The following is a 24,352-nucleotide window of genomic DNA, read 5'->3' on the forward strand; positions in this document are numbered from 1 at the left end:
GGGGATGGAGTATAAAAGCAGGGAAGTCTTGCTGCAGCTATATAAGGTATTGGTGAGGCCACACCTGGAATACTGCGTGCAGCTTGGGTTTCCATATTTACGAAAAGGATATACTTGCTTTGGAGGCAGTTCAGAGAAGGTTCACTAGGTTGATTCCGGGGGTGAGTGGGTTGACTTATGAGGAAAGGTCGAGTAGGTTGGGCCTCTACTCATTGGAATTCAGAAGAATGAGAGGTGATCTTTCTTATAAATGCAGACTATAGATATACTCTCTGTGTAGTCACTGTATAGTTGCATAAGATGGAGACTTGTTACCTGATGTACTATCAATAAGGTTTACACTGTGTATATACTATGCTGGCACCACTAGAGGGTGCAACTGGTGGAGACTGGGGTTTCCTGCCCCTGTGGCAGAGGCTGTCCACCAAAGGGCACTGCAGTAGGAGACCTGAGGGTCACCTGCATAGGTGTGCAGGGCCCAGTATAAAAGGCTGCTCACCATGCTTGTGCCTTACTCTGGAGTTACAAATAAAGGACCAAGGTCACTACAGTTTGAGTACAACACATTGCCTCGTGGAGTCATTCATAGGTACATTACAGACAACAATCTTATCGAAACGTATAAGATTATGAGAGGGCTTGACATCGTGGATGCAGAGAGGATGTTTCCACTGATGGGGGAGACTAGAACTAGAGGGCATAATCTTAGAATAAGGGGCTGCCCATTTAAAACAGAGATGAGGAGAAATTTCTTCTCTGAGGGTTGTAAATCTGTAGAATTCGCTGGCTCAGAGAGCTGTGGAAGCTGGGACATTGAATAAATTGAAGACAGAAATAGACAGTTTCTTAAACGATAAGGGGATAAGGGGTTATGGGGAGCGGGCAGGGAAGTGGAGCCGAGTCCATGATCAGATCAGCCATGGTCTTATTGAATGGCGGAGCAGGCTCGAGGGCCCGTATGGCCTATTCCTGTTCCTATTTCTTATGTTCTTATGATGATGGACACAGCACCTTCTGTCCCAGAGTGTTACTAACTTACCCAAGTTGACAGTGAGTGTGGCCTACAATCTGGGTACTCCGAGGTTGTATGAAGTCCCAGAATCTTACAGCACAGGAGGCCACTTGGCCCATCGAGCTATCTAATTAGTCCCACTCCTCTGCTCCTTCCCCACAGCCCTGCATTCTTCTTTTCTTTTCAGGTAAATATCCAATTCCCTTTTGAAAGTTAATGCTGTTGCTCAGCAGGCTCGAGGGGCCGAATGGCTGACCCCTGCTCCTATTTCTTATGTTCTTATGAATCTGCTCCAACACCCATTCATGCAGTGCATTCCCGATCATAACAATCGTTTACATAGGATTACATAGGTTATACAGCACAGAAACAGGCCATTCGGCCCAACCAGTCCATGTGAGTCTCACCACAAAGGCCAACGTACGATACCATTTAAATCAAACCTGCAACACTTGGGCCTTGGCAGCACCGTAAGTGCTCGTAGAAAATACATGTTTGCATTTCAGTTCTTTTTTTTTAAAAAATGTCCTTCATCCGCCATTTTTTGAGGCATTCCCTCTGCATGATTATCAAAGGCCGTCCTCTAGACTTCATGAAGTGAACTGGCTTGGTGCTTTCGTTAAATCAATATCTGCTTTCTCTCATCTAACAGGAATAAATGTATGGGGTAAAAAAAAAGAAACCCTTACAGCTTAGAGGAAAGATAAAAGGGAATCATGTAACAGGGTTGTCCGAAGGTAGGTAATTAATAAGGCCCAGTATCAAACACATCCCTCGATTCACCTCTGATTTGTAACTACCTGGAAATGGATCGAATCCTCCAGGGATATAAAGCTTTTAAAAACATCATGTGTGAAAGGATGGATTCTCCGAGAACACTGGAGAAAGGCTTTAAACAAAAAACATTTCAAAATGAAAAGGAACCAGTTGATATCAGTTCAAAAGCCAGTGAATTTATCTTGTCAGTCCAAGGCCAACAACAATTAGCAGACTAATCCCCCCCGGGTTAAAAAAAAGGCATTATTCGAGTCTGTGATAGCCTGGCAATCAATAGTATTAAAATGGGAGCAGAATTTAAATGATTCAAAAGGTCTTCGTTTAGAAGTTTAATTCTCAGTGCGTGCTGCTGGAAAGGACATGAATTGCATAATTAACCTCCTTCGTACAGAAATAAGGCAGTTAATTGAACAAATTTAGATTAAAAGTGACAGATGCAGAGCCACAACTAGCAGCTTTGGTGTTCATCCTGCACACAGCACACTGCCGAACATGTTAGATTAGTAGACAAGACCAGACAGTGACACTTCATCAGCCAGTGACTTATTTCAGTTATTTGCCGCTTGATGAGTGTCCAAATGGGCCATTTATTGAATGACCTTCTGTCCTATGTGCATCGATCCTCTGTCTTATATGGGCAGCAGTAACCAATATGCCCGGCGAGGCCCCCCTGACTGTTTAATCAAGGCTTATTCCCAGGATTAAGATTTGTTACAAGTTCAAGTGCATCACAGATTTTTTATTTTGTGCATCACTTACTCTGAAAGTAAGAGCTTTGTTCCAGCTCTGCAACTCTGAGAACTCGGCATTTCGCTAACTCTGGCCTTGCGTGCACCCCCACACCCCACTCCCTTCGCCCCACCATTGGCGACCGTGTCTTCAGCCGTCTTGGCCCTGAGCCTGGAATTCCCTCTGTAAACCTCTCTCCTCCTTTACAGCCCTCCTTAAAAACCTACCTCTTTGATCAAGCTTATAGTCAGCCCTCCTAATCTCTCCTTTTCAGGCTCAGTGTCAATTTTTCTGATTATGCTTCTACAGTAAAGGTGCTATATCAGAGCAAGCTGTTGTTTGGTGTTTTTTTTCATGAAAAACCTTGGCGGAGGATCAAGAGCCATAGTGCAGAACACCATCAAGGTTGGAATGAGTAGGTGAGAAAATCCAATACATCTACTATTGGTGTTTAGGTGATACCAAGCTTGGGTTTTCAAAGCCTATAGATTGTTTGAAGACCAGACTAGGAGGGCAAAGGAATTCAAACATTTTGGAGCTCTGGGAAAGATCCAGCTAGAGCAGGAGAAGGTGTTGAGAGCCCTTAATCAGGAGACGGGATCGGCCATTTCGGACTGAGATGAGGAGAAAGTTATTCACTCAGAGGGTTGCAAATCTTTGGAAATCTCTACCTTAGAGGGCTGTGGATGCTGAGTTGTTGAGTGTATTCAAGACTGAGATCAATACACAAGAACATTAGAAATAGGAGCAGGAGCAGGCCATTTGGCCCCTCGAGCCTGCTCCACCATTCGATGAGATCATGGCTGATCTTTTATCTCAAATTCACCAGTACAAGACAGTATCCACTTATCCTTTGATTCCTTTAATATCCAAAAATCTATCGAACTCTGGCTTGAATATGCACAATGTCCGAGCTCCCACAGCCCTCTGGGGTAGAGAATTCCAAAAATTTATCACCCTCTGAGTGAAGAAATTTCTCCTCATCTCAGTCCTAAATGGCCGGCCCCTTATTCTGAGGCTGTGACCCCTGGTTCTAGACTCCCCAGCCAAGGGAAACACCCTGCCTGCATCTACCCTGTCAAGCCCTGTAAGAATTGTATATGTTTCAAAAGGATCACATCTCAATCTTCTAAACTCTTGAGAATATAGGCCTAGTCCACTCAATCTCTCCTGATAGTACAATCCCCCCATCCCAGGAATCAGTCTGGTGAACCTTCGTTGCACTCCCTCTATGGCAAGCATATCCTTCCTTAGGTAAGGAAACCAAAACTATACACAATACTTCAGGTGTGGTCTCACTAGGGCCCTATATAATTGCAGTAAGACATCTTTACTCATACTCAAATCCTCTTGTAATGAAGGCCAACATACCGTTTGCTCTCTTAATTGCTTGCTGTACCTGCATGTTAACTTTCAGTGATTCGTGTACAGGGACACCCAGGTCCCTCTGATAGATATTTGGACTCTAGGCAAATCAAGGGATATGGGGATCAGGTGTGAAAGTGGAGCTGAGGTCAAGGATCAGCCATGATCTTATTGAATGGCGGAGCAGGCTCGAGGGACTGAATGGCCTACTCCTGCTCCTAATTCTTAAAAAGATCAGAGTGAGAGAAGATTATTCAGCCCAACTGACCTACTCAGAATATTTCCATCACTTTCCCTCAAATCTATCTGTCTTCAAATTTCCAGCTTGGGCTTCAGCACCATATATGTCGGACCATCACTTCACTCCTTGACAAGCACTGAAGTAATGTAAATATTTATTTTAATAAATGACAGTTAAAATGGGACCCTATACTGGACAATATGCTATCATTTTGGCATCTGGAAAAATGAAAGTAGAATTTATTTTCCAGCTCTTTGATTATTATAAAGCGTTATCGTTATTTTTTTTATTTGTTCACGGGATGTGGAAGTCTCTGGCAAGGCCAGCATTTATTGCCCATCCCCAATTGCCCTCGAGATGGTGATGGCGAGCTGCCTTCTTTTTAACCACTGCAGTCCGTGAGGGGAAGGTACTTTTTTTTGTAGAGGTTTGGTCCAAATGAGTGGCTTGCTAGGCCATTTTAGAGGGCAGTTAAGATTCAACCACATTGCTGTGGGTTTGGAGTCACATATAGGCCAAACCGGGTAAGGACGGCAGATTTCCTTCCCGAGAGGACATTAGTGAACCAGATAGGTTTTTATGACAATCCGGCAGTTTCATGGTCACCATTACAGACACTAGCTTTCTATTCGAAATTTATTTAATTAACTAAATTTAAATTCACTTGCCGCCGTGGTGGGATTTGAACTTGTGTCTCTGGATCTGCGACTAGTTTGAACTGGCCTCAGGAGCAAAGGTCAATCGCAGCAAGAGCGAGGCCATGCTCTTTGGCAACTGGACCGACCGAGCCTCCATTCCCTTCACTGTCAAGCCATATTTCCTGAAGGTGTTGGGAATATGGTTCGGAGCGGACGGGGTGTGCACCAAAAACTGGGAAGAGCGTATCGCCAAAGTGAAGCAAAAACTGGGATGGTGGAAGCTGCGCTTCCTCTCCATGGCAGGAAAGAACCTGGTCATCAGGAGTGAGGTGCTCTCGGGGTTGCTGCACGTGGCACAGGTCTGGCCCATCTCTCGCTCCGTGTCGCGGCAGTCACCCGGGCCGTCTTCCACTTTGTCTGGAGGTCCAAAATGGAACGTGTCCGCAGAGACACAATGTACAAATCTCGGGACAGTGGAGGAAAGAATGTTCCGAACATGGCCCTCATCCTGATGGCCACCTTTGTGTGCAGCTGCATCAAGCTGTGCACAGACCCCCGGTACGCAAACACCAAGTGTCACTATGTGCTGAGGTTCTACCTGTCCCCGGTGTTGTGAAGGATGGGTCTGGCCACGCTGCCGCGAAACGCCCCCACCAGTTGGACCATGCCTGCCCACCTGTCCTTCGTGGAAAAGTTTTTCACAAAAAACCCCTTTGACCACAAGGCCATAAAGCAGTGGTCGGCACGTAAGGTCCTGGACGCCCTACGAAAGGAGAGGGTGGACCCTGTCGGGTGGTTCCCTGAGCGGACTGTCGAACTTGTTTGGCAGAACGTCTCATCGCCAGAGCTTTCACACAAGCACCAAGACATAGCTTGGTTGGCGGTGAGGAGGGCCTTACCCGTCAGAGCGTTCATGCACAGCCGACGTCTCAGCAGCACGGCACGGTGCCCCCGAGTAAGCTGCGGGGCGGACGAGACTGTCACCCATCTCCTTCAGAATTGCGCCTTCGCAAGGCAGGTTTGGAAAGGGATGCAGAGGTTGCTGTCGAGGTTCATCCCAAGCAGCTCCGTAACATAGGACTCTGTGCTCTACGGGCTGTTCCCAGGGACACACACTGAGACAGACATCACCTGCTGCTGGAGGGTCATCAACTCGGTCAAAGACGCGCTTTGGTCTTGCCGAAACTTGCTGGTCTTCCAGAGCAAGGAGATGTCCATGTCTGCGTGTTGCAGACTGGCGCAATCCAAGATCCAGGATTACGTGCTGAGGGAAGCACTTAAAATTGGTGCAGTCGCCGCAAAGGCACGGTGGGGAGGGGCCACAGTTTAAAGCCCTTCTGCCACGGTAAACCTGGGGGCAGGAATCAGTACAAAACTCCCCTCGGGCCGCACTTGTAACTTCTTTTTTGTGTACATGGAGCATCATGATCTGTAAACACCTATGTAGTGCCATGTACAATGCAAGGTCTGTTTCGTAATGCACGTTGAAAAAAAAATGTAAATGTACCGTCACCCATTCCGTGTACTGTATAGTGACACGTGTAATGTAATTTGTCGAATGTACTACAATGTATCCCATCTTGGACCGAATTGTACTTGAAATGAAAAGCAAGGAAATGTATCGAACGGAACTGCCGTCAGCACCCAAATGTAGTGTATGGGATTGCTGACCGCAGCCAAATGTACTTAACTGCTTTTGAATGTACTGTACAAATTTTTATATGAATAAAGTATATTTTGAAATTTAAAAAAAAACGCTAAATCTTCACATCATTTCGGGGAATGATGGTGGGCTGTGGAAAACTGCCAATCAATGTCAGCACAGGTTGCTAGATGAGCGTATTCTCAGTGCTGTACTGCTAGCAACAGTTCAGACTTTGAAAACAAAATTAAAATCATTTAATCATATGTACAAACAAATGGGGAGCAATGTTAACCTAACCCGCCCATTGGGAATCTGATGGAAAAATATGCAACGCTGGTCTTTTACTCTCCGTGGAACATCTTTCAGATGAGACGTTAGCACGCTTCTGCTCTCTCAGGTAGATGTGAAAAATCCCAGAGCACTATTTCAAAGAAGAGCAGGGGAGTTATCCCCGGAGTCCTGACCAATATTTATCCCTCAATCAACAAAACAAAAACAGTTTATCTGGTTATTATCACTTTGCTGTGCGTAAATTGGCTGTCGTGTTCCGTGCATTACAACCGTGACTACCCTTCAAAATAGTACTTCATTGGCTGTATGGTGTTTTGGGATGTCTTGAGGTCATGAAAGGTGCTATATAAATGCAAGTCTTTCTTTTTCTTCAACAGAGAGTAATATTGGACGGGACATAAAAGTGGCAGACCACCCAATCCCATGGGTTCCCACCCAGCGAGTGAGGTTACCCCCATGATTACCTCATTTAAAAAATAAATGATTGATAGTCTACTCTCGACTAAGACTTAAGGACAAAACCCAGCCTAGCTGAAAAATATCAACCGTATTTGCCCCGACCAATATTATTCTCTGTTGAAGAAAAAGACTTGCATTTATATAGCACCTTTCACGACCTCAAGACGTCCAAAAACACCTTACAGCCAATGAAGTACTTTTTTGAAGTGTAATTACTGTTGTCATGTAGGAAACGCGGCAGCCAACTTGCGCACAGCAAGCTCCCACCAACAGCAAAGTGATAACGACCAGATAAACTGTTTTTAGTGATGTTGATTGAGGGATTAAGGTGTGAATCATGGCCTTTCTGTGCGTTTCGGAAACCCGACTGAAAGATCGCAGAACCTTCACCTCCAACATTTGGACGCGCGTTTTCACTGGTTTGTTTAACATATAAGATATTCTCTTTTTTTTTTATTGACTTCACCTAAACCGTTCTGTAGCTTGTAAGAGCTGCCAGCAACAGCCTCACGCAATGTGGCGCGAATCAACCGGTCGGTGCCGGACAGGTCCACCGCTCATTTGGTCTGAGTGACCACATTTCGAAGCTGGCTTGCGTGCTCTGTCACGGCCCGTCATGTTGGCAACTGTGACTGCACACCTTCTCAACAGATGGGCTTTGCAAAATATGCAAAATACACGCGACAGCCACCTGATGTCTTTGTGCAATTCAGAGGCACGTAACTGAACAATCTGCAATTCAAATGAGCCGAGGAGCCTCGACACAGCTTTAGCAGAGCTTAAATAATTAGTGCCGTGGTGGAGATCAAAAAACAAATGGACCATATTTGCAAAGAAACATAGAAAATAGGTGCAGGAGTAGGCCATTCGGCCCTTCGAGCCTGCACCGCCATTCAATGAGTTCATGGCTGAACATAACTCTTCAGCTCACCATAATCCATGGACATAGCTCTGCTCATAGCGGAGGTGGTAAATACACTGTCTGGCGTGGAACTGAGTCACATAGACGGGCATCCGTTCCCTGGTCTACCCTGAGATAGCTGATCTCAAGCAGGGTGACAGCAGAGGTGCTTCAATTGGCTGCAGCCGTCCCCTGGGGTTAGGCAGGAGGCAAATCAGCTTCTGCTATCCACTGACCCCTCGCTGGAAAATACATGGGTGTGGATCGGGCTCAGGCCTGCTTCCTTCCCCCACCTGACTCCGTCCTTTAGGTCCGCAGGTAAACCAAGTGGGCCCTTGGGCGAGATGCCAGGGATCGAGTCTATTTCAGGAGTGGGGAAAATTTGGGATGATCTCTTAATAGTTTCGACCAATAGCTCAGTGGGTAACACCGTTGCCTCTTTAGAGTCAGAAGATCATGGGTTCAAGTCCCAGAAACTTGAGCACAAAAATCTAGGCTGACACTCCAGTGCAGTGCTGAGGGAGCGCTGCACTGTCGGAGGTGTCGCCTTTCTGATGAGACGTTAAACCGAGGCCCCGTCTGCTCTCTCAGGTGGATGTAAAAGATCCCATGGCACTATTTTGAAGAAGAGTTTTCCCCGGTGTCCTCTGCCAGTATTTATCCCTCAATCAACATCGCCAAAAAACAGATTATCTGGTCATTACCACATTGGCTGTTTGTGGGAGCTTGCTGCGCGCAAATTGGCTGCCGCGTTTCCCAGTGACTACACTCCAAAAGTATTTTATCGGCTGTAAAGCGCTTTGGGACATCCAGTGGAGCTATACAAATCTGTGTCTTTCTTTCGAGCATTACTGCAAGCAGAATGGGCTTTGTGTATTAACATATTGAGCAACATTTGGAGAAAGGTTTTGATACAGTCATGATAAAAGATATTGACTGGGGCTACAGACTCCCTCATGCTTTGGGCAACAGCTTGAAAACCTGTGACTGGGGGAGCTGAAATAATGGCAGCTGTCGCTGCTCTGGTTTATAATACTTCTTTTCATAGCTAGTCAAAAGATTTATTACAAAAATATATTAGCTCTTTTAACTGACTAGTTTTGTCACTTGGGACTAACATTTACTAAAAACATGACTTTGGTAAACAAATTTTCTTCGAGCTCTCCCACTGAGTACATGAGTAGACCTGTGGTGGTACTGAGCTGAGCAAGGCCAGCAAGCTATCATTTACAATCCCAGGTGCGTCAACTCGGCCTGTGCTTTCTAGTCGGCCACACCATTCCTTGGCCATGAAGAGGGCAAAGGTTAGCCAGGGCCCCTGGTGTCCATCACTACCTCTTGCTGAAAGTAGGGTGAAGACAGGGCTTGGCTCCGCTGTGATGCCCTGCAAAGAGCCCCTCACGCACTTATTGTCGAAGCGTATAAACGACGAATGGGTCCCTTGGGCGAGCTACCAAGGGGCGGTCAGTCAGTGACCATGGAACCGCTCAGGACCAGTAGCATAGTGATTATGTTACTGGACCAGTAATCCAGAAGCCAGGACTAATGATCCAGAGACACGAGTTCAAATCCCACCACAGCAGCTGTGGAATTTAAATTCAGTTAATTAACTAAATCTGGAATTAAAAAGCTAGTATCCGTAATGGTTACCATGAAACTACCAGATTGTCGTAAAAACCCATCTGGCTCACTAATGTCCTTTAGGGAAGGAAATCTGCCAACCTGGTCTGGCTCTATGTGACTCCAGACCCACAGCAATGTGGTTGACTCTGAACTGCCCTCGGAGTTGTACCAAACGCTACAAAGAAGCATCACCACAGGGACTGCAACAGTTCAAGGCAGCGGCTCACCACCGCCTTCTCAAGGGCAATTAGGGATGGGCAATAAATTCTTGGAGTAAAACAAAATTCAAAATAAAGGAAAAGGAGCGATTCTCACAGCTCTCAGGTGGCTGCCTAATTTCCTGCTTCTAATTCACACAGCCGCCTTGATCATTTAAAACATGCACAAGCCCTTGACGGAGTTTCAATACTGCGTGGCACCATGCGAGTGCTCCATCATAAAGCCTAAGGACAGATGAAATATCAATGAAGCATATCAGAATGTAAACTATATTGAAAGGGGCAGGTTGTTTATTCAAACAAGCTCTTAGGGTACAACAAATGATATGGCATTTGGATTACTTAGGATGAATTGAATTTCAAACTGTGCCCTGAAGATAGAAGTGTTTTGGAAGATGTTTCGGGAATAGAATTTACATATGTCTGTTGCAAATGAGGCAAACTCAGAGCCACGAGCAGCAAACAGCAGTGTTTTTTCCATTAGTTCCACTCTTGGAGAAATGAAGCACTTGGTGTTTGATGTATTCTACACAGATAATTATACACTGATGCAAAGTCACCTTTATGGACTCCTCCTAGGCCTGGAGATCCAGGTGTCCGAGGCAAAGGTGCCTTCTGAATCTCTTACCCAAAGTTTTAAACAAGATAGACCAGTCTAATCTTTTTGTCAGCACTGATAAAAGGACCAACCTGGCATTTAAATAGCAGCTTTCACATCCACAGGGCATCCCACAGTCAGCAAAGTAGGTTTAAAGTGCAGTCACTTGGCTAATGTAAGGAGGTGCCCATCAATTTGCACACAAGGTCCCACGAATGAAATGAACGACCAGATAATCCTTTTTATGAAAGCTATGTTGGTTGAGGGATATATGCCGGTCAGGATCTGGTGGAACTCCCATACCCTTCTTCGAAATAGTGCCACGGGATCTTTTACATCCATCTGAGGGAGCAGACAGGGCCTCAGTTTAATGTCTGATCCGAAAGACGGCACCTCCGACAGTGCAGCGCTCCCTTGCTACTCCACTGGGAGTGTCAGCCTACAAGCAAGTGCTCGAGTCCTTGGACTGGGACTTGAAGCCACCACTTTGTGATGCAGAGGTGAAAGTGCTACCAAAATGAGCCAAGGCTAACACTATGTCAAAAAATAGTGGTTTAACCCAAGAATGTCCTGTGGTGTCAGACCTTTAGTGCTATGCCGAAGGAGTCGTTCCACTGACCTGAGAGAAGAATCCCAATTCCCATTGCTTTACTCGAGATCAAGTTGCCGAAACGTGCCAATTAAGAACATAAGAAATAGCAGGAGTAGGCCATTCAGCCCCTTGAGCCTGCTCCGCCATTCAATAAGATCATGGCTGATCATCGACCTCATCACTAACCTCAACTCCACTTTCCCGCCCAATCTCCAAATCCCTTGATTTCCCCCAGACTCCAAAAATCTATCGATCTCAGCCTTGAATATATTCAGAGACTCAGCATCCACAGCCCTCTGGGGCAGAGTAAGTAAATGGGTTGGAGGATAGTCAGTGAAGGAGAGGAAGACCCGAGAGGGAGTAGTGCCTCTGAGGAGTCCCTGACGATGACTCTCCCTGCCCTGCAGTGAAAGACCTGACCTCCCCCTCAGCAGCTCCACTCCACAGCACAACTCAGGCAGTGTAATCCAGCATAGCGTCTCAGACAGGACTGAACAGAGCATTTGCCAACAGTGTGGAAGGCAGACGGCAATTATAAATATAAGCAAGGTGGCTAAGCAGGCATAGAGGATGCTTTCCTTTATTAGCCAAGGCATAGAATACAAGAGTAGGGAGGTTATGCTTGAACTGTATAGAACACTAGTTAGGCCACAGCTAGAGTACTGTGTGCAGTTCTGGTCACCACATTACAGGAAGGATGTGATTGCACTTGAGAGGGTACAGAGGAGATTTACGAGGATGTTGCCAGGACTGGAGAATTTTAGCTATGAGGAAAGATTGGATAGGCTGGGGTTGTTTTCCTTGGAGCACAGGAGGCCGAGGGGAGACCTGATTGAGATGTATAAAATTATGAGGGGCCTAGATAATGAATGGGCCTGGACAGAGTAGATTGGAAGGACCAATTTCCCTTAGCAGAGAGGCCAATAACCAGAGGGCATAGATTTAAAATAATCTGTAGAAGGATTAGAGAGGAGTTGAGGAGAACATTTTTTCACTCAGAGGGTGGTGGGGGTCTGGAACTCACTGCCTGAAAGGGTGGTAGAGGCAGAAATCCATTGCATTTAAAAAAGTACTTAGATGTGCACTTGAAGTACCGTAGCATACAGGGCTAAGGACCAAGAACTGGAAAGTGGGATTAGGCTGGATAGCTCTTTTTCGACCGGCGTGGACATGATGGGCTGAATGGCCTCCTTCTGTGCCGTAAATTTCTATGATTCTATGAGCATCATTGTCTTTTAAGACAGTTTTGATGTGTTTACCCTCCTCCGTGTCGATTGATTTAGCCTCTTGATTCGTTGCCTTTAACTTGCTCTTTCTCTCTCTCTCTCTCTTGCTCGTGTGCATCATGCCCCAATCTGCAGGCATCGCCCGATGAGGCAACAGCCAACCAGGTTGTTGGCTTGGGCAACCCACCGACTAACCACAGGAGTAGAGCCCGAGTCGCCTGGGCTGACACGCCCTCTTGGCTTGTGGGGAACTGCTTTAGCTCTGCTCACCGCACAGAGGATTTCCACAGCAGGCAGTGTCTGGAAGTTCCAATATATGGTTTATCAGAGTTATTTGCAGTGTGCTGGGTTCAATATTTACGCAGGTGCTCAGGAAGGCACAGGATAGGAAGGGATCACCACAATCCACCTGACCAGTTCCGCTCACTCCCCATAGCCCTGTATCAAAGCCAAATGAATCGCACTGCCCCGCCCCTTCCCCATAGCCTGCATCAATCCCAAACTAATCCACCAGTTCACAAAACACCGTGCCCCAATCTGTCTCTTCAATCACATCCTCTGCCAAATTCCGAGACACTCCCAGCAGCACTGCCGTGAAAACGAATCTCTTTGGCAAAGCACAGACTCGGCTTTCAGTGGGACAGGCAGTGTCTGCAGATTTTTACAGCTGGAAAGAACATTCAGTTCTTGGTTCATCACGGGAAAGAAGGCCAATCTCAGTGATCTCCACGAACTGGAAAGGTCTCCCCTCCCTCCGGTATAACCAACTCCATTTATGTGAATACGCGACAGCAGAAGGTTTCATTTATTTGGAAGTGGAGAATCCCAAATCATTTCTGTGCACTCCCATTGCATTTTCTCCTAGCAACCACTTATAAGAACATAAGAAATCGGAGCAGGAGTAGCTTATTTGGCCCCTCGAGCCTGCTCCGCCATTCAACAAAATCATGGCTGATCTGATCTTGGCCTCAAATCCACTTCCCTGCCCGTTTCCCATTACCATTACCATTGACTCCCTTATCGTTCAAAAATCTGTCCATCGCCACCTTAAATATATTCAATGACTCAGCCTTCACCGCTCTCTGGGGCAGAGAATTCCAAAGATTCATGACACTCAGAGAAGAAATTCCTAACTTCATTTCAGCTGAACATTAATGTCAATCCTGTTTTGCTATTTTTCTGCCTGGGAGGACACAATGTACCAGGTTACGTCGCAAATTAAATCCGTCCCCCCACCCCATCGACAAGGCATGTTGCAAGACTTCCCTGCAATCTCTACAATCGGCCAGACTCCAGTCTGACATCAGCAAAACAGTGCGAAACAAGAGTACGGTCGAGAAAATCTCAGCCAGCTCCTATTCCCCCAGCAGGGACTCCGTGGAAGAACTGGGGTTCTTTTCTCTTCTGAATGTCCTGGGTCTGTGCTGGGCGCTAGCTAGCTATCGAACCATGGAGGGCATCACAGGCGAGCTTGATCCCGTCCTCACCCAACTTCCCACGCACCACCTTCCGGCAGGAGGCCACGGATTGCGAGCAGGACTGGGATTCGGCCCCTCTGGATGCCGAGATCAGCCAACCCAGCACAGATCAGGGACATAAGCCGGTATCCTCCTGATCTTTATGGCCCCATTCCACACTGAATTTACCGACTGATCTATTGGAGATGCCATCGGGGCCGGTTGCCATTTGCCTAATTATTGCAAGAACTTGGGCAACAGAAAACAATTCCTGACCAGCTCAAGGTGGATGCTGTATGTGGCAAAGAGGCTACTCACACTGAACAGGAATGGTCTGTGTAACACGCAGCTGAACTGATCACACCAAGCCATCTGAGTCAGGGGGCTGGCGATTTCTTGCGGTCAAAAAACCCAGCGCTGTTAAGCAACCTCGTGTCTTACGGGCCCCATCACCCCTGTGCACGCTAACCTACACTGGCTCTCGGTTTTGCAATGCCTCACTGTTAAAATTCTCATCCTTGCTTTCAAATCCCTCCATGGCCTCGCTCCTCCCTATCTCTGCAATCTCCTCCAGCCCCACAACCCTCCGAGATCTATTCTGGCCTCTTGTGCATCCCTGATTTTAATCACATCACCATTGGCAGCCATGCCTTCAGCTACCTAGGTCCTAAATCCTAATTCCCTCCCTAAATCCCTCTGCCTCTCCACCTCTTTCCTCCTTTAAGACGCTTCTTAAAACCTACCTACCATACAACAGTGGCTACACTTCAAAATTACTTCATTGGCTGTAAAGCGCTTTGGGACATCTCCTGAGGTTGTGAAAGGCGGTGTATAAATGCTTTCTTTCTTTTAATATCTCAAATTGTGTTTGATAACACTCCTGTGAAGCGACTTGGGACGTTTTAAGGCGCTATATCCTCGCAAGGTGCAGGTACATCGCAGCGACAAAGCGTTTATCTGAAATGCACCACTGAATTGGCTGTTTTTAAAAAAAAATCTCTCGCTCACTCACCTCTGGGCTCTTCCGCTTGTTTGGCGAGTTTGCGGAGTGCTGCTGCAAAGCTGGCAGAGTGTGCTGACGGGACAGACAAAGTGCTGTTAGATGCCGGGCTGCCATTGGGCACTACGGAGCCATTGAGGGAGGAAGGGTTGAGGGGGCTTACGGTGGCTGTTGTCCGGGTCGCAGTCGAGATCATTCCTAGTGAGGGTGACTTTGGCTCATGGCTCATGCCTAGAGGTTCAGGAAAAAAAACAAAAAAAGGAGAGAATAAAGTTTAGATTTTTTTTAAATGTGAGGTGTCCCCCACAACAAAGCATGACTAGGCTAAGTGAAACGCAGGACAGAATGTGCTTACTGTGCAACAATGAGCTGTATTGATGGCACCACATTGCTTCATTTTTTTTTAAAAACCAAAACTGTAATTTAATGAGAAGTCGTTGGAAGCATCACATTACATGAGGTAAATGGCTAAGCTGTCAAATAAACTGGCAAAACACTTATAGACACACACCCCCACAGACAGTGGACGCACATGCATAAATACACACGTGCACAGACACACTTGCACACACCCGCCCACATTCATGCACGTGCATTAAAACACACACTCAGACACACGTATATGTGCACACGCACTCTCAGATACACGCAGGCGCACATATATAGACAACCACGAATGCATGTACAGACGCACACAATGTGTGTATACGCACACACACATGCACAAACGTACAGACACACGTGCATGTACAGACACACACACAAACCCATACAGACACACACGCACACAAACCCGTACATACACACACACAAAAACCCGGACACACACACATACACGTACAGACACACACACACACAACACATATACACGTACCCGTACAGACACACACACGTGCCCGTATAGACACACACAAACCCGTACAGACACACACAAACCCGTACAGACACACACACACACATACACGTGCCCATACAGACACACACACACAACACATATACACGTGCCCGTACAGACACACACACGTGCCCGTATAGACACACACAAACCCATACAGACACAGGCCCATTCCCAGATAAGCAGCTGCTCTGGACTCGCAATCTATCATTTCCGACCTGCACTTAAGATAGATAACACTGGCATTTTGTCAAACTGCAGCAGCCAACCTATTGAGCAGCTTTACAAGAGCATCAATTCTGACATCTGACCCTCGTCCCCTCACTGAAGAAACACACACATCAAACACGACACTAATTACACTTTCCCATGAACCCGTGACAGGGAAGTGTTGGCACGAGTTGAGAAATGGCCGTCTCTGGGAGAATAGGTTCAAGGGAGCCTGTGCCCTCTGCCCACCTCGCGGCCGATATATTACAGACAGTGACATTCAAAAGCTGAAATGCAGGCACAGAAGGCACTTAGACTGGCATAAATCTGGTGAAGTTTCAATAGAATCCGCTTGAGTTTTCCTTCAACCTGCACCAGCACAAACCAAGGTCCTTCAGTCACGGGCCAAGCTGACTCTCTGGTTTTGCTTTCTAAGAGTTCAATTCTGGTGCCATGTCATTGTCTGTGAAACACAACTCAGCGATTGTAAATGAAGGGGAATGCTGGCCCTGGATTGGAATGCTGTGCTGCCAGGCCAGCCTACCGTGTGCTGTGTGTAAGCTGGTTCACCGCACCACACCGTGTACAGACGGCAGCAAGTGGCTCCTAGTCATACACGGGTCACTCAAAGCCACGGCGCACCGTAATGGCATAACACGCCACGGCTATCACAGAGCAGCAGCAGATGAGAATGTCTCATCCTGTCAGCAGTGGCTCAGTGGGTAGCACACTCGCCACTGAGTCAGAAGGTTGTGGGTTCAAGTCCCACTCCAGGGACTGGAGCACACAAACCTAGGCTGACACTTCAGTGCAATACTGAGGGAGCACTGCACTGTCGGAGGTGCCGTCTTTTGGATGAGACTTTAAACCGAGGCCCCGTCTGCTCTCTCAGGTGGACATAAAAGATCCCATGGCACTATTTCGAAGAAGAGCAGGGGAGTTATCCCCGGTGTCCTGGCCAATATTTATCCCTCAAATCAACAGAACAACAACAGATTATCTGGTCATTATCACAGTGCTGTTTGTGGGAGCTTGCTGTGTGCAATTTTTGGCTTCCGCGTTTCCCACATTACAACAGTGACGACACTTCAAAAAGTACTTCATTGGCTGTAAAGCGCTTTGGGACGTCTGGTGGGCGTGAAAGGCGCTATATAAATGCAAGTCCTTCTTTCTTGAAGAACCAATAAATAGCTTTAAAAGCATAACATTGTTTTACATTATCAGTATTCACTTTCTCCGACCTTTTACAGGGCAGTGTAACTGTGTTTCCCCATCTTTACCTTCCCCTATCCTGCCCCCACACTCTGGTCTGACTAAACAGCAGGAGATATGGAGAGGATTTTGGACTTTATAAAGATAAAAAAAATGATGTATTGTCTTATCAACTCCTAAAGCACTTTACAATCAATTAATTGCTTTTTGAAGTACAGCCACTATTGTTCTGTAGACCAAAGTGGCAGCCAATTTGTGCACATGCAAAGGTCCCCACAAACAGCAAGGAAATAAATGAACAATTAACCCCCTTTGTGGTGGTGTGGGTCGAGGGGAAATGTTGGCCAAGACTCCGGGAGAATCTCCTCTTCTGAAAGTTGTACCATGAAATTTTCCATATTGCAGACAACCTTGATTCGTCTGACAAGGCAGCGCTCCCTCAGTGCAGCATTCAGCCTTCGGCCGCCTGAGGAAAAGTGTGTTCGAAGACCAGGCCCTCAAATCTACCACCAAGCTCATGGTCTACAGGGCTGTAGTAATACCCGCCCTCCTGTACGGCTCAGAGACATGGACCATGTACAGTAGACACCTCCAGTCGCTGGAGATATATCACCAACGATGTCTCCGCAAGTTCCTACAAATCCCCTGGGAGGACAGACGCACCAACATCAGCGTCCTCGTCCAGGCCAACATCCCCAGTATTGAAGCACTGACCACACTCGATCAGCTCTGCTGGGCAGGCCACATTGTTCGACTGCCAGACACGAGACTCCCAAAGCAAGCGCTCTACTCGGAACTCCTTCACGGCAAACGAGCCAAAGGTGGGCAGCGGAAACGTTACAAGGACACCCTCAAAGCCTCCCTGATAAAGTGCGACATCCCCACTGACACCTGGGAGTCGCTGGCCAAAGACCGCCCTAAGTGGAGGAAGTGCATCCGGGAGGGCACTGAGCACCTCGAGTCTCAACGCCGAGAGCGTGCAGAAATCAAGCGCAGGCAGCGGAAAGAGCATGCGGCAAACCTGTCCCACCCACCCCTTCCCTCAACGGCTATTTGTCCCACCTGTGACTCTCGTATTGGACTGTTCAGCCACCAAAGAACTCACTTCAGGAGTGGAAGTAAGTCTTCCTTGATTCCAAGGGACTGCCTATGATGATAATGACTGAAGTGTCAGCCTGGACTTTGTGCTGGAATCTGTCGTGGGCTTTAAACCCACAATTTACTAACTCGGTGCTACCAGTTGAGCCAAGCTGACAATTAAAAGGTAGTCCCAGTTGCTAGAGCCGTTTACAAAGGAAATGCTTTGAATCATTTTGGTAACCTATTAAAACACAGTCCTGAACGTCGGAGGAATGTTCACTACAGTGAGCAGAATTATTCATCTGAAATGGATATATTCACACAATCACTGAATCATAGAATCTTACAGTAGAGTGGGAGGCCATTCGGCCCATCATGCCTGTACAGGCTCTTTGACAGAGCAGTCGTGCTTAGTCTCCCCCCCCCCCCCCACCCCCACCCCTCCATCCGCCCGCTTATCGTCAGTAACCCAGTAAATTCCTCATCTTCAAGTGCCTGGTTAACTCCCTTTGAAAATAATTTATGGAATCCGCTTCCACCACATTTTCAGGTAGACAACTCTCAGTGAAAACATTTCTCCTCATCTCCCTCTAGATCTTTTGCCAACTCTCTCGGGTGGCCGTAAAAGATCCCGTGGGTGCTATTTAAAAAAAAATCCCTCAATCAACATAACAAAACAAAACAGATTATCTGGTCATTATCACATTGCTATGTTTGGGAGCTTGTTGTGCACAAATTGGCTGCCGCATTTCCCACATTACAGCAGTGACTACACTTCAAAAGGACTTCATTGGCTGTAAAGCACTTTGAGACATCCGTGGGTCATGAAAGGTGCTATATAAATGCAAGTCTTTCTTTTTCTTTTCTCATCATCTTGAAAACCTCTATTAGGGCCACCTCTTAACTTTCCAACATCCTGGCAATCAAGACAGAATGAAGGAAGGCGAAAAGCTGTGAGAGGAGGGAAAACCACGTCCAGAGAGCCAGCGAGGAGCAGGTGGAAGGGAGGGAGGGTGGGAAAAGTGACTGACAGCAGCAGTACTCATTGGGGGGGGGGGGGGGGGGGGAAGGAGAGACAAAGAAAAGTAACAGCACAGGGGTGGGGGGGGGGCGGAGGGGGAGAATGAGGGACTGCGACATTTAGAGGGGGTGGAGAGGGGAGCAGCACGTATAGCGGGGCAAAGAGAAGCAACATAGTTTAGAGAGGAGGGGAGCAGCGAACATGAGGGGCGAGAAGCAGAGGCAAGAAAGCCAAAGGAAAACAACATCCCATTTATAGATTGTTTTGCAATGGCATCGCATGGGAGACTAAGCTCCAGGAATCATAGCAACGCACGATCCCATTGTGTGGCAGTCCAACAACAGCGACTTGTATTTATATAGCGCCTTTAACATAGTAAAACGTCCCAAGGCGCTTCACAGGAAGACAAAAACAAATAAATTTGACACCGAGTCACATAAGAAGAAATTAGCGCAGATGACCAAAAGCTTGGTCAAAGAGGTAGGTTTTAAGGAGCGTCTTAAAAGGAGGAAAGAGAGGCGGGGAGGTTTAGGCAGGGAGTTCCAGAGCTTGGGGCCTAGGTAACAGAAGGCACGGCCACCGATGGTTGAGTGATTATAATCAGGGATGCTCAAGAGGGCAGAATTTGAGGAGTGCAGACATCTCGGAGGGGGCGGGAGGTGGTTGTGAGGCTGACGGAGATTACAGAGATAGGGAGGGTCCAGTGGAACGATGCATCAGTGGTTTTAATGTCAGTGGTGCAGTGTTAGTTGGCAGAGATGGGTATAATGCCAGTGGTGCAGTGTTAGTTGGTAGAGATGGGTTTGATGCCAGTGGTGCATGGTTAGTTGAGTTAGCATAGATGAGATTGTCCACGCAATTTCTCACTCGGCAAGCTCACAAACTCTGCCATGTCATCAGTGACATCCCGAAGAGGAGATGAACAAGCCCTACATAAATAACCCCACCAAGTCATTGGACACAAGCTCCACGTGCTGTGATACTGAGCCATGCCGATCAGGAAAAGCAGAGTTTTAGGGCCTGGTCTGTCCTCTGACTGCGACTGGTGGTGACGGGGGAGGGGAGGGCGAACCCTCAAATCAGCCACAGCAATTTCGGGAGAGAAAAACAAAAATCAGCCCACTTTCCTGCGCCTCACGTCTTTGCTCCCTCCTAGCAGGGAATAGTCGTGGTCATCAGTGAGGGGCAGGAGTGGACTTCAAAAAAAAATAATTGCCAGTTCTGGAGATTTTTTTTTTTAGCTATAAGGAAAGCCTGGATAGGCTGGAGTTGTTTCCTTTGGAGCAGAGGAGGCCGAGGAGTGACCTAATTGAGGTGTTTAAAATTATCAGGGGCCTGGATAGAGTGGACAGGAAGGACCTATTTCCCTTGTCAGAGGGGTCAATAGTCAGGCAACATAGATTTAATGTAATTGGTAGAAAGATTAGAGGGGAAATTTCTTCACCCAGAGGGTGGTGGGGGTCTGGAGCTCACTGCCTGAAAGGGTGGTCGAGGCAGAAACCCTCACCACATTTAAAAAGTACTTGGATCTGCACTTGAAGAGCCGTAACCTATAAAGCTACGGATCAAGAGCTGGAAAGTGGGATTGGGCCGAATAGCTCTTGCTCGTCCAGCACGGACACTCAATGGGTTGAATGGCCTCCTTCTGGCCGTAAATGTCTATGTTTCTATGAATCACTTGGATGAACTGCACCTCAGCATGAATCATCACCAGGAGGGGTAAGAGGGTGGAAAAAGTGGGAGGGAGACTGGGGGGCCGGGGGGATGGGGGCAACATCAGCAGAAAGCTGCATACCCCGTGTGCTTGATTTAATGATCCATTGCTGAACAAAGCAAAAATATGTTATTTGATCTGGCCAATGGGAATGCGGCAGTTGCAAACATCGCCCCCTTAAGGCTTGGAGTGGAAATGCTACACATGATCAGGTGCAAACATTCTGACAGTGACACGGGCCTGCACAGTGTGACAGGAAAGGGTCTGCCATCCAATCTTAAGACTTGCTCACAGTGGCACGGAATACAAAACTATTCCTCGCACAACCAGCATGTAAGTTGCCCTCCTGAAAACCAGAAAAATAGCTGAGGTATTAATGATGAGGCTTGCATTCCGACAGACAAGAAGAATGGCACCATTTTACCAATAAGGGGCAGGAAAAAAAGCATTGCTCACACCTTTAATGGGCTGCACAACATCCTCCGAAACAACTGAACAGCTCCTTGTCTGTGATACCAATTCACAGCATCAGCTGTGGGAATACATTACTGCGCACAGTATATATGATTGATGAGATCGGATTGTCTACATGCTTTACTGGGAGAGGAAGATGCCCGGTGTTCAGTATCTGGGAGGTAGGGAGACTGAAACAGCCCCTCGAGGTCCATTGGGACCAGGTCATTTGGTGCGAGCAGGTCGACGTACAAAGCCTGCCAGCCACTTGCCCTTTTACACGTGATTCTCTGCCCTCCGTGCTTTTCAGTCGCCTCCCCCTCCCCCCACCCCCCCCCCGCCCCATCAATGCCACAAGAGCCATTACTAATCACAGATCTACAGCTTCCTGCCATTGCCCAATTACAAAAAGCCAGTCCCCAGCAGTCTTCCGACTTCAAACCACACTCTGCGATCGCCACGCACTGTAATTACAGACTAATAGTTCGGATGATTTTTTTTTGCTGGATCCACACAGTACCCCTCCTGGATAATTATACCCTCGAGCAGCAGGCTGGCAGCTCTCCGATTTAATCGCAGGCGCACATTTGTGTCCTGCACTTCATAATAATCTCTCTTGACAATTTTCATTACAATTGGAAGAATGTTGAACAAATAAACAGTATTATTTAGCTGCCTCCTTCATCTCAGACAACTTTCCATTCCCTTGGGGCCAATGTTCAGCATATCAACAGTCAGAGGCCACTATGTATGCGGCACACATGACAGCATATGACATTCAGCTGATCTCTCTACATAGCAGTTGAATTTGAAGGTCGCTTATAATAAAACTACTGGGTTTACAGCAAGATTTTTTTTCTCATAATGTCCTGATATAAAGTACCTTATTTTCCTCCTTTTGTTATTCGCCAGCCAATTCACGACCTTTACTTCATTTTTTTTTCTCTTCTCATCTTTTCCACACAGCTGCCTGACCAAAAGAACCACATTTTGAATTCTCTCCAACCTCTCTTCTTCGCCTCCACCCACTTGCAAAAAAGAAAATCTTCAACCTGGCTTTCGCTGGGTGACATCGGACATATGGCACAGAAACAGGCCATTCGGCCCAACCAGTCCAGACCGGCATTTATGCTCCACTCGAGCCTCCGCCTGTCTTTCCTCATCTAAATCTATCAGCATAACCCTTTATTCCCTTCTCCCTCGTATGCTTGTCTAGCCTCCCCTTAAATGCATCGATACTATTCGCTTCAACCACTCCCTGTGGTAGCGAGTTCCACATTCTCACCACTCTCTGGGTAAAAATGTTCCTTCTGAATTCCCGATTGGATTTCTTGGTGACTATCTTATATTGATGGCGTCTATTTATGCTCTTCCCCACAAGTGGAAACACGCTCTCTGTAGCCACTCGATCAAAACCTTTCATAATTTTAAAGATGTGTTTGATCAGAGCCTTGATGCGCTGCTCATTGGAATGAAGAAAGTGTTTTACTGGGTTGCTGACTGAATCCTTTTTTGGACAACACCGAGGGGAATGGTTGGACACGTGTGTGCCAGAAGCAACTCTCCCTAAACACTTCTCCCTTACTTCAGGGCGCACTTTGATAGTGGGGCCGGGAGGGACTTAAAATCTCAGTGCATTCAAATGTTCGTTCCCTCTGACCCACCCTGAAGAGATTACTGCCGCAGTTGGGTGGCTGAGAGGGAGCAAGGGAGAGCAGGGTTGCAACCAGCTGGCTCAAGGGATGCCGACCCTCCACAATTGTCCTGGAGTCCGCAGCAATTGAAGATTAATCTCCAGGGCACATCCCCGAGCAACCCATGGAAAAATCACAGGGGCCTTCAACAAAAAGGGCCATTCTTTTCAGACTTTTGTTGATTCTCTGCAAGAACACTTCAGCTAGTCCCGCTCCCCCGTCCTTCCCCCGTAGCCCTGCAATTATTTTCCTTCAGGTACTTTATCCAGTTCCCTTTTGAAAGCCACGATTGAATCTGCCTCCACCACCCTTACAGGTAGTGCATTCCAGATTCTCACCACTCGCTGCGTAACAAAGTTCCCCCTCGTGTCGCCTTCGGTTCTTCAGCCAATCACCTTCGTGTTGGGTGACCAATGGGGGGGAGAGGGGGAGAAGAGTGTTGGTGGTTGGAGGGAAGAGGTAATGTGATGAAACCTGCAGCATAAAGCCAGCCAGAGTTGGAACCCTATAACTGATAATAATTGGTCAGTGATTCTTAACAGGACATTCTGCATCTCCCAGTCTCCCACTCCACAGTGTATCACCTCCAGCCGCCCCACCCCCCCACGTACTCCTCCCATTGAGTGAAGCATGCTTGCTGCAATGCACGTTCGTTTTCTAAACTAAGGAGGAATTTGCAACCTCACAAAAAGATACAGGCAACAACTGTTTGTCAACCTAACAAACCTTTCCTGCTCATGCTGCTGTTGTAATGAAGCATAGACCCTTGTGATCTGGGACTGGTTTTCTTTTTGACGTTATTTTTATACATGATATACGTCTAGATGTTCTCCCACCAAGTTGTGTTTCTATAATCTGCACTGTGCAGGAAAACATCTCAAAATTGGGGATAGGGAGTGCAATTTTGAAGTTTGCCGATGATACCAAACCTGGGCAGCCACGATGAGGAGTTAGGTATCATCCAGGCGTGCCATCACCAGGGTTCATAAGGTGCCACCCAGACCAGACACCCGCCCTGGAGGTTGCTCCAGGTCAGACATACCAAGGGAAGCTTGAGGTACTGGCCAGGTCACACAATGTACCCTCGGATATTTTTTTTCCCGTGCCCTGACCCTTTAAATGCATTCGTGGTATCGTCACCAGCGGCAAGAGCTGGTGAGTGGCTCACGCGAGAGCTCCGGATCGGCACCTTAGGGGGAACGTTGTTTGGAGGTGCAAAGTGTTGCTCAGACCGGACATCTGGTCAAAGACATAAAGACATGAGATGTCCTGAGGTCAGACATCCCCAGTGAGGCACGACC

General features: G+C 47.2%; 1 protein-coding gene across 5 annotated transcripts in view; it reads right to left on the reverse strand.

Moving 5' to 3' along the window:
* gse1b (Gse1 coiled-coil protein b) overlaps window positions 1–24,352 on the reverse strand; it is a 643,131-nt gene that overhangs the window by 85,155 nt on the left and 533,624 nt on the right. For all 5 annotated transcript variants that reach the window (XM_070898265.1, XM_070898264.1, XM_070898263.1 and 2 more), the window contains one exon: window positions 14,785–15,003. In XM_070898265.1, the coding sequence (XP_070754366.1) occupies window positions 14,785–15,003 (219 nt within the window). The remainder of the gene's footprint in view (window positions 1–14,784; window positions 15,004–24,352) is intronic.

This window comes from Pristiophorus japonicus, chromosome 13 (assembly GCF_044704955.1).
Source record: "Pristiophorus japonicus isolate sPriJap1 chromosome 13, sPriJap1.hap1, whole genome shotgun sequence".
Classification (NCBI taxonomy): Eukaryota; Metazoa; Chordata; class Chondrichthyes; family Pristiophoridae; genus Pristiophorus; species Pristiophorus japonicus.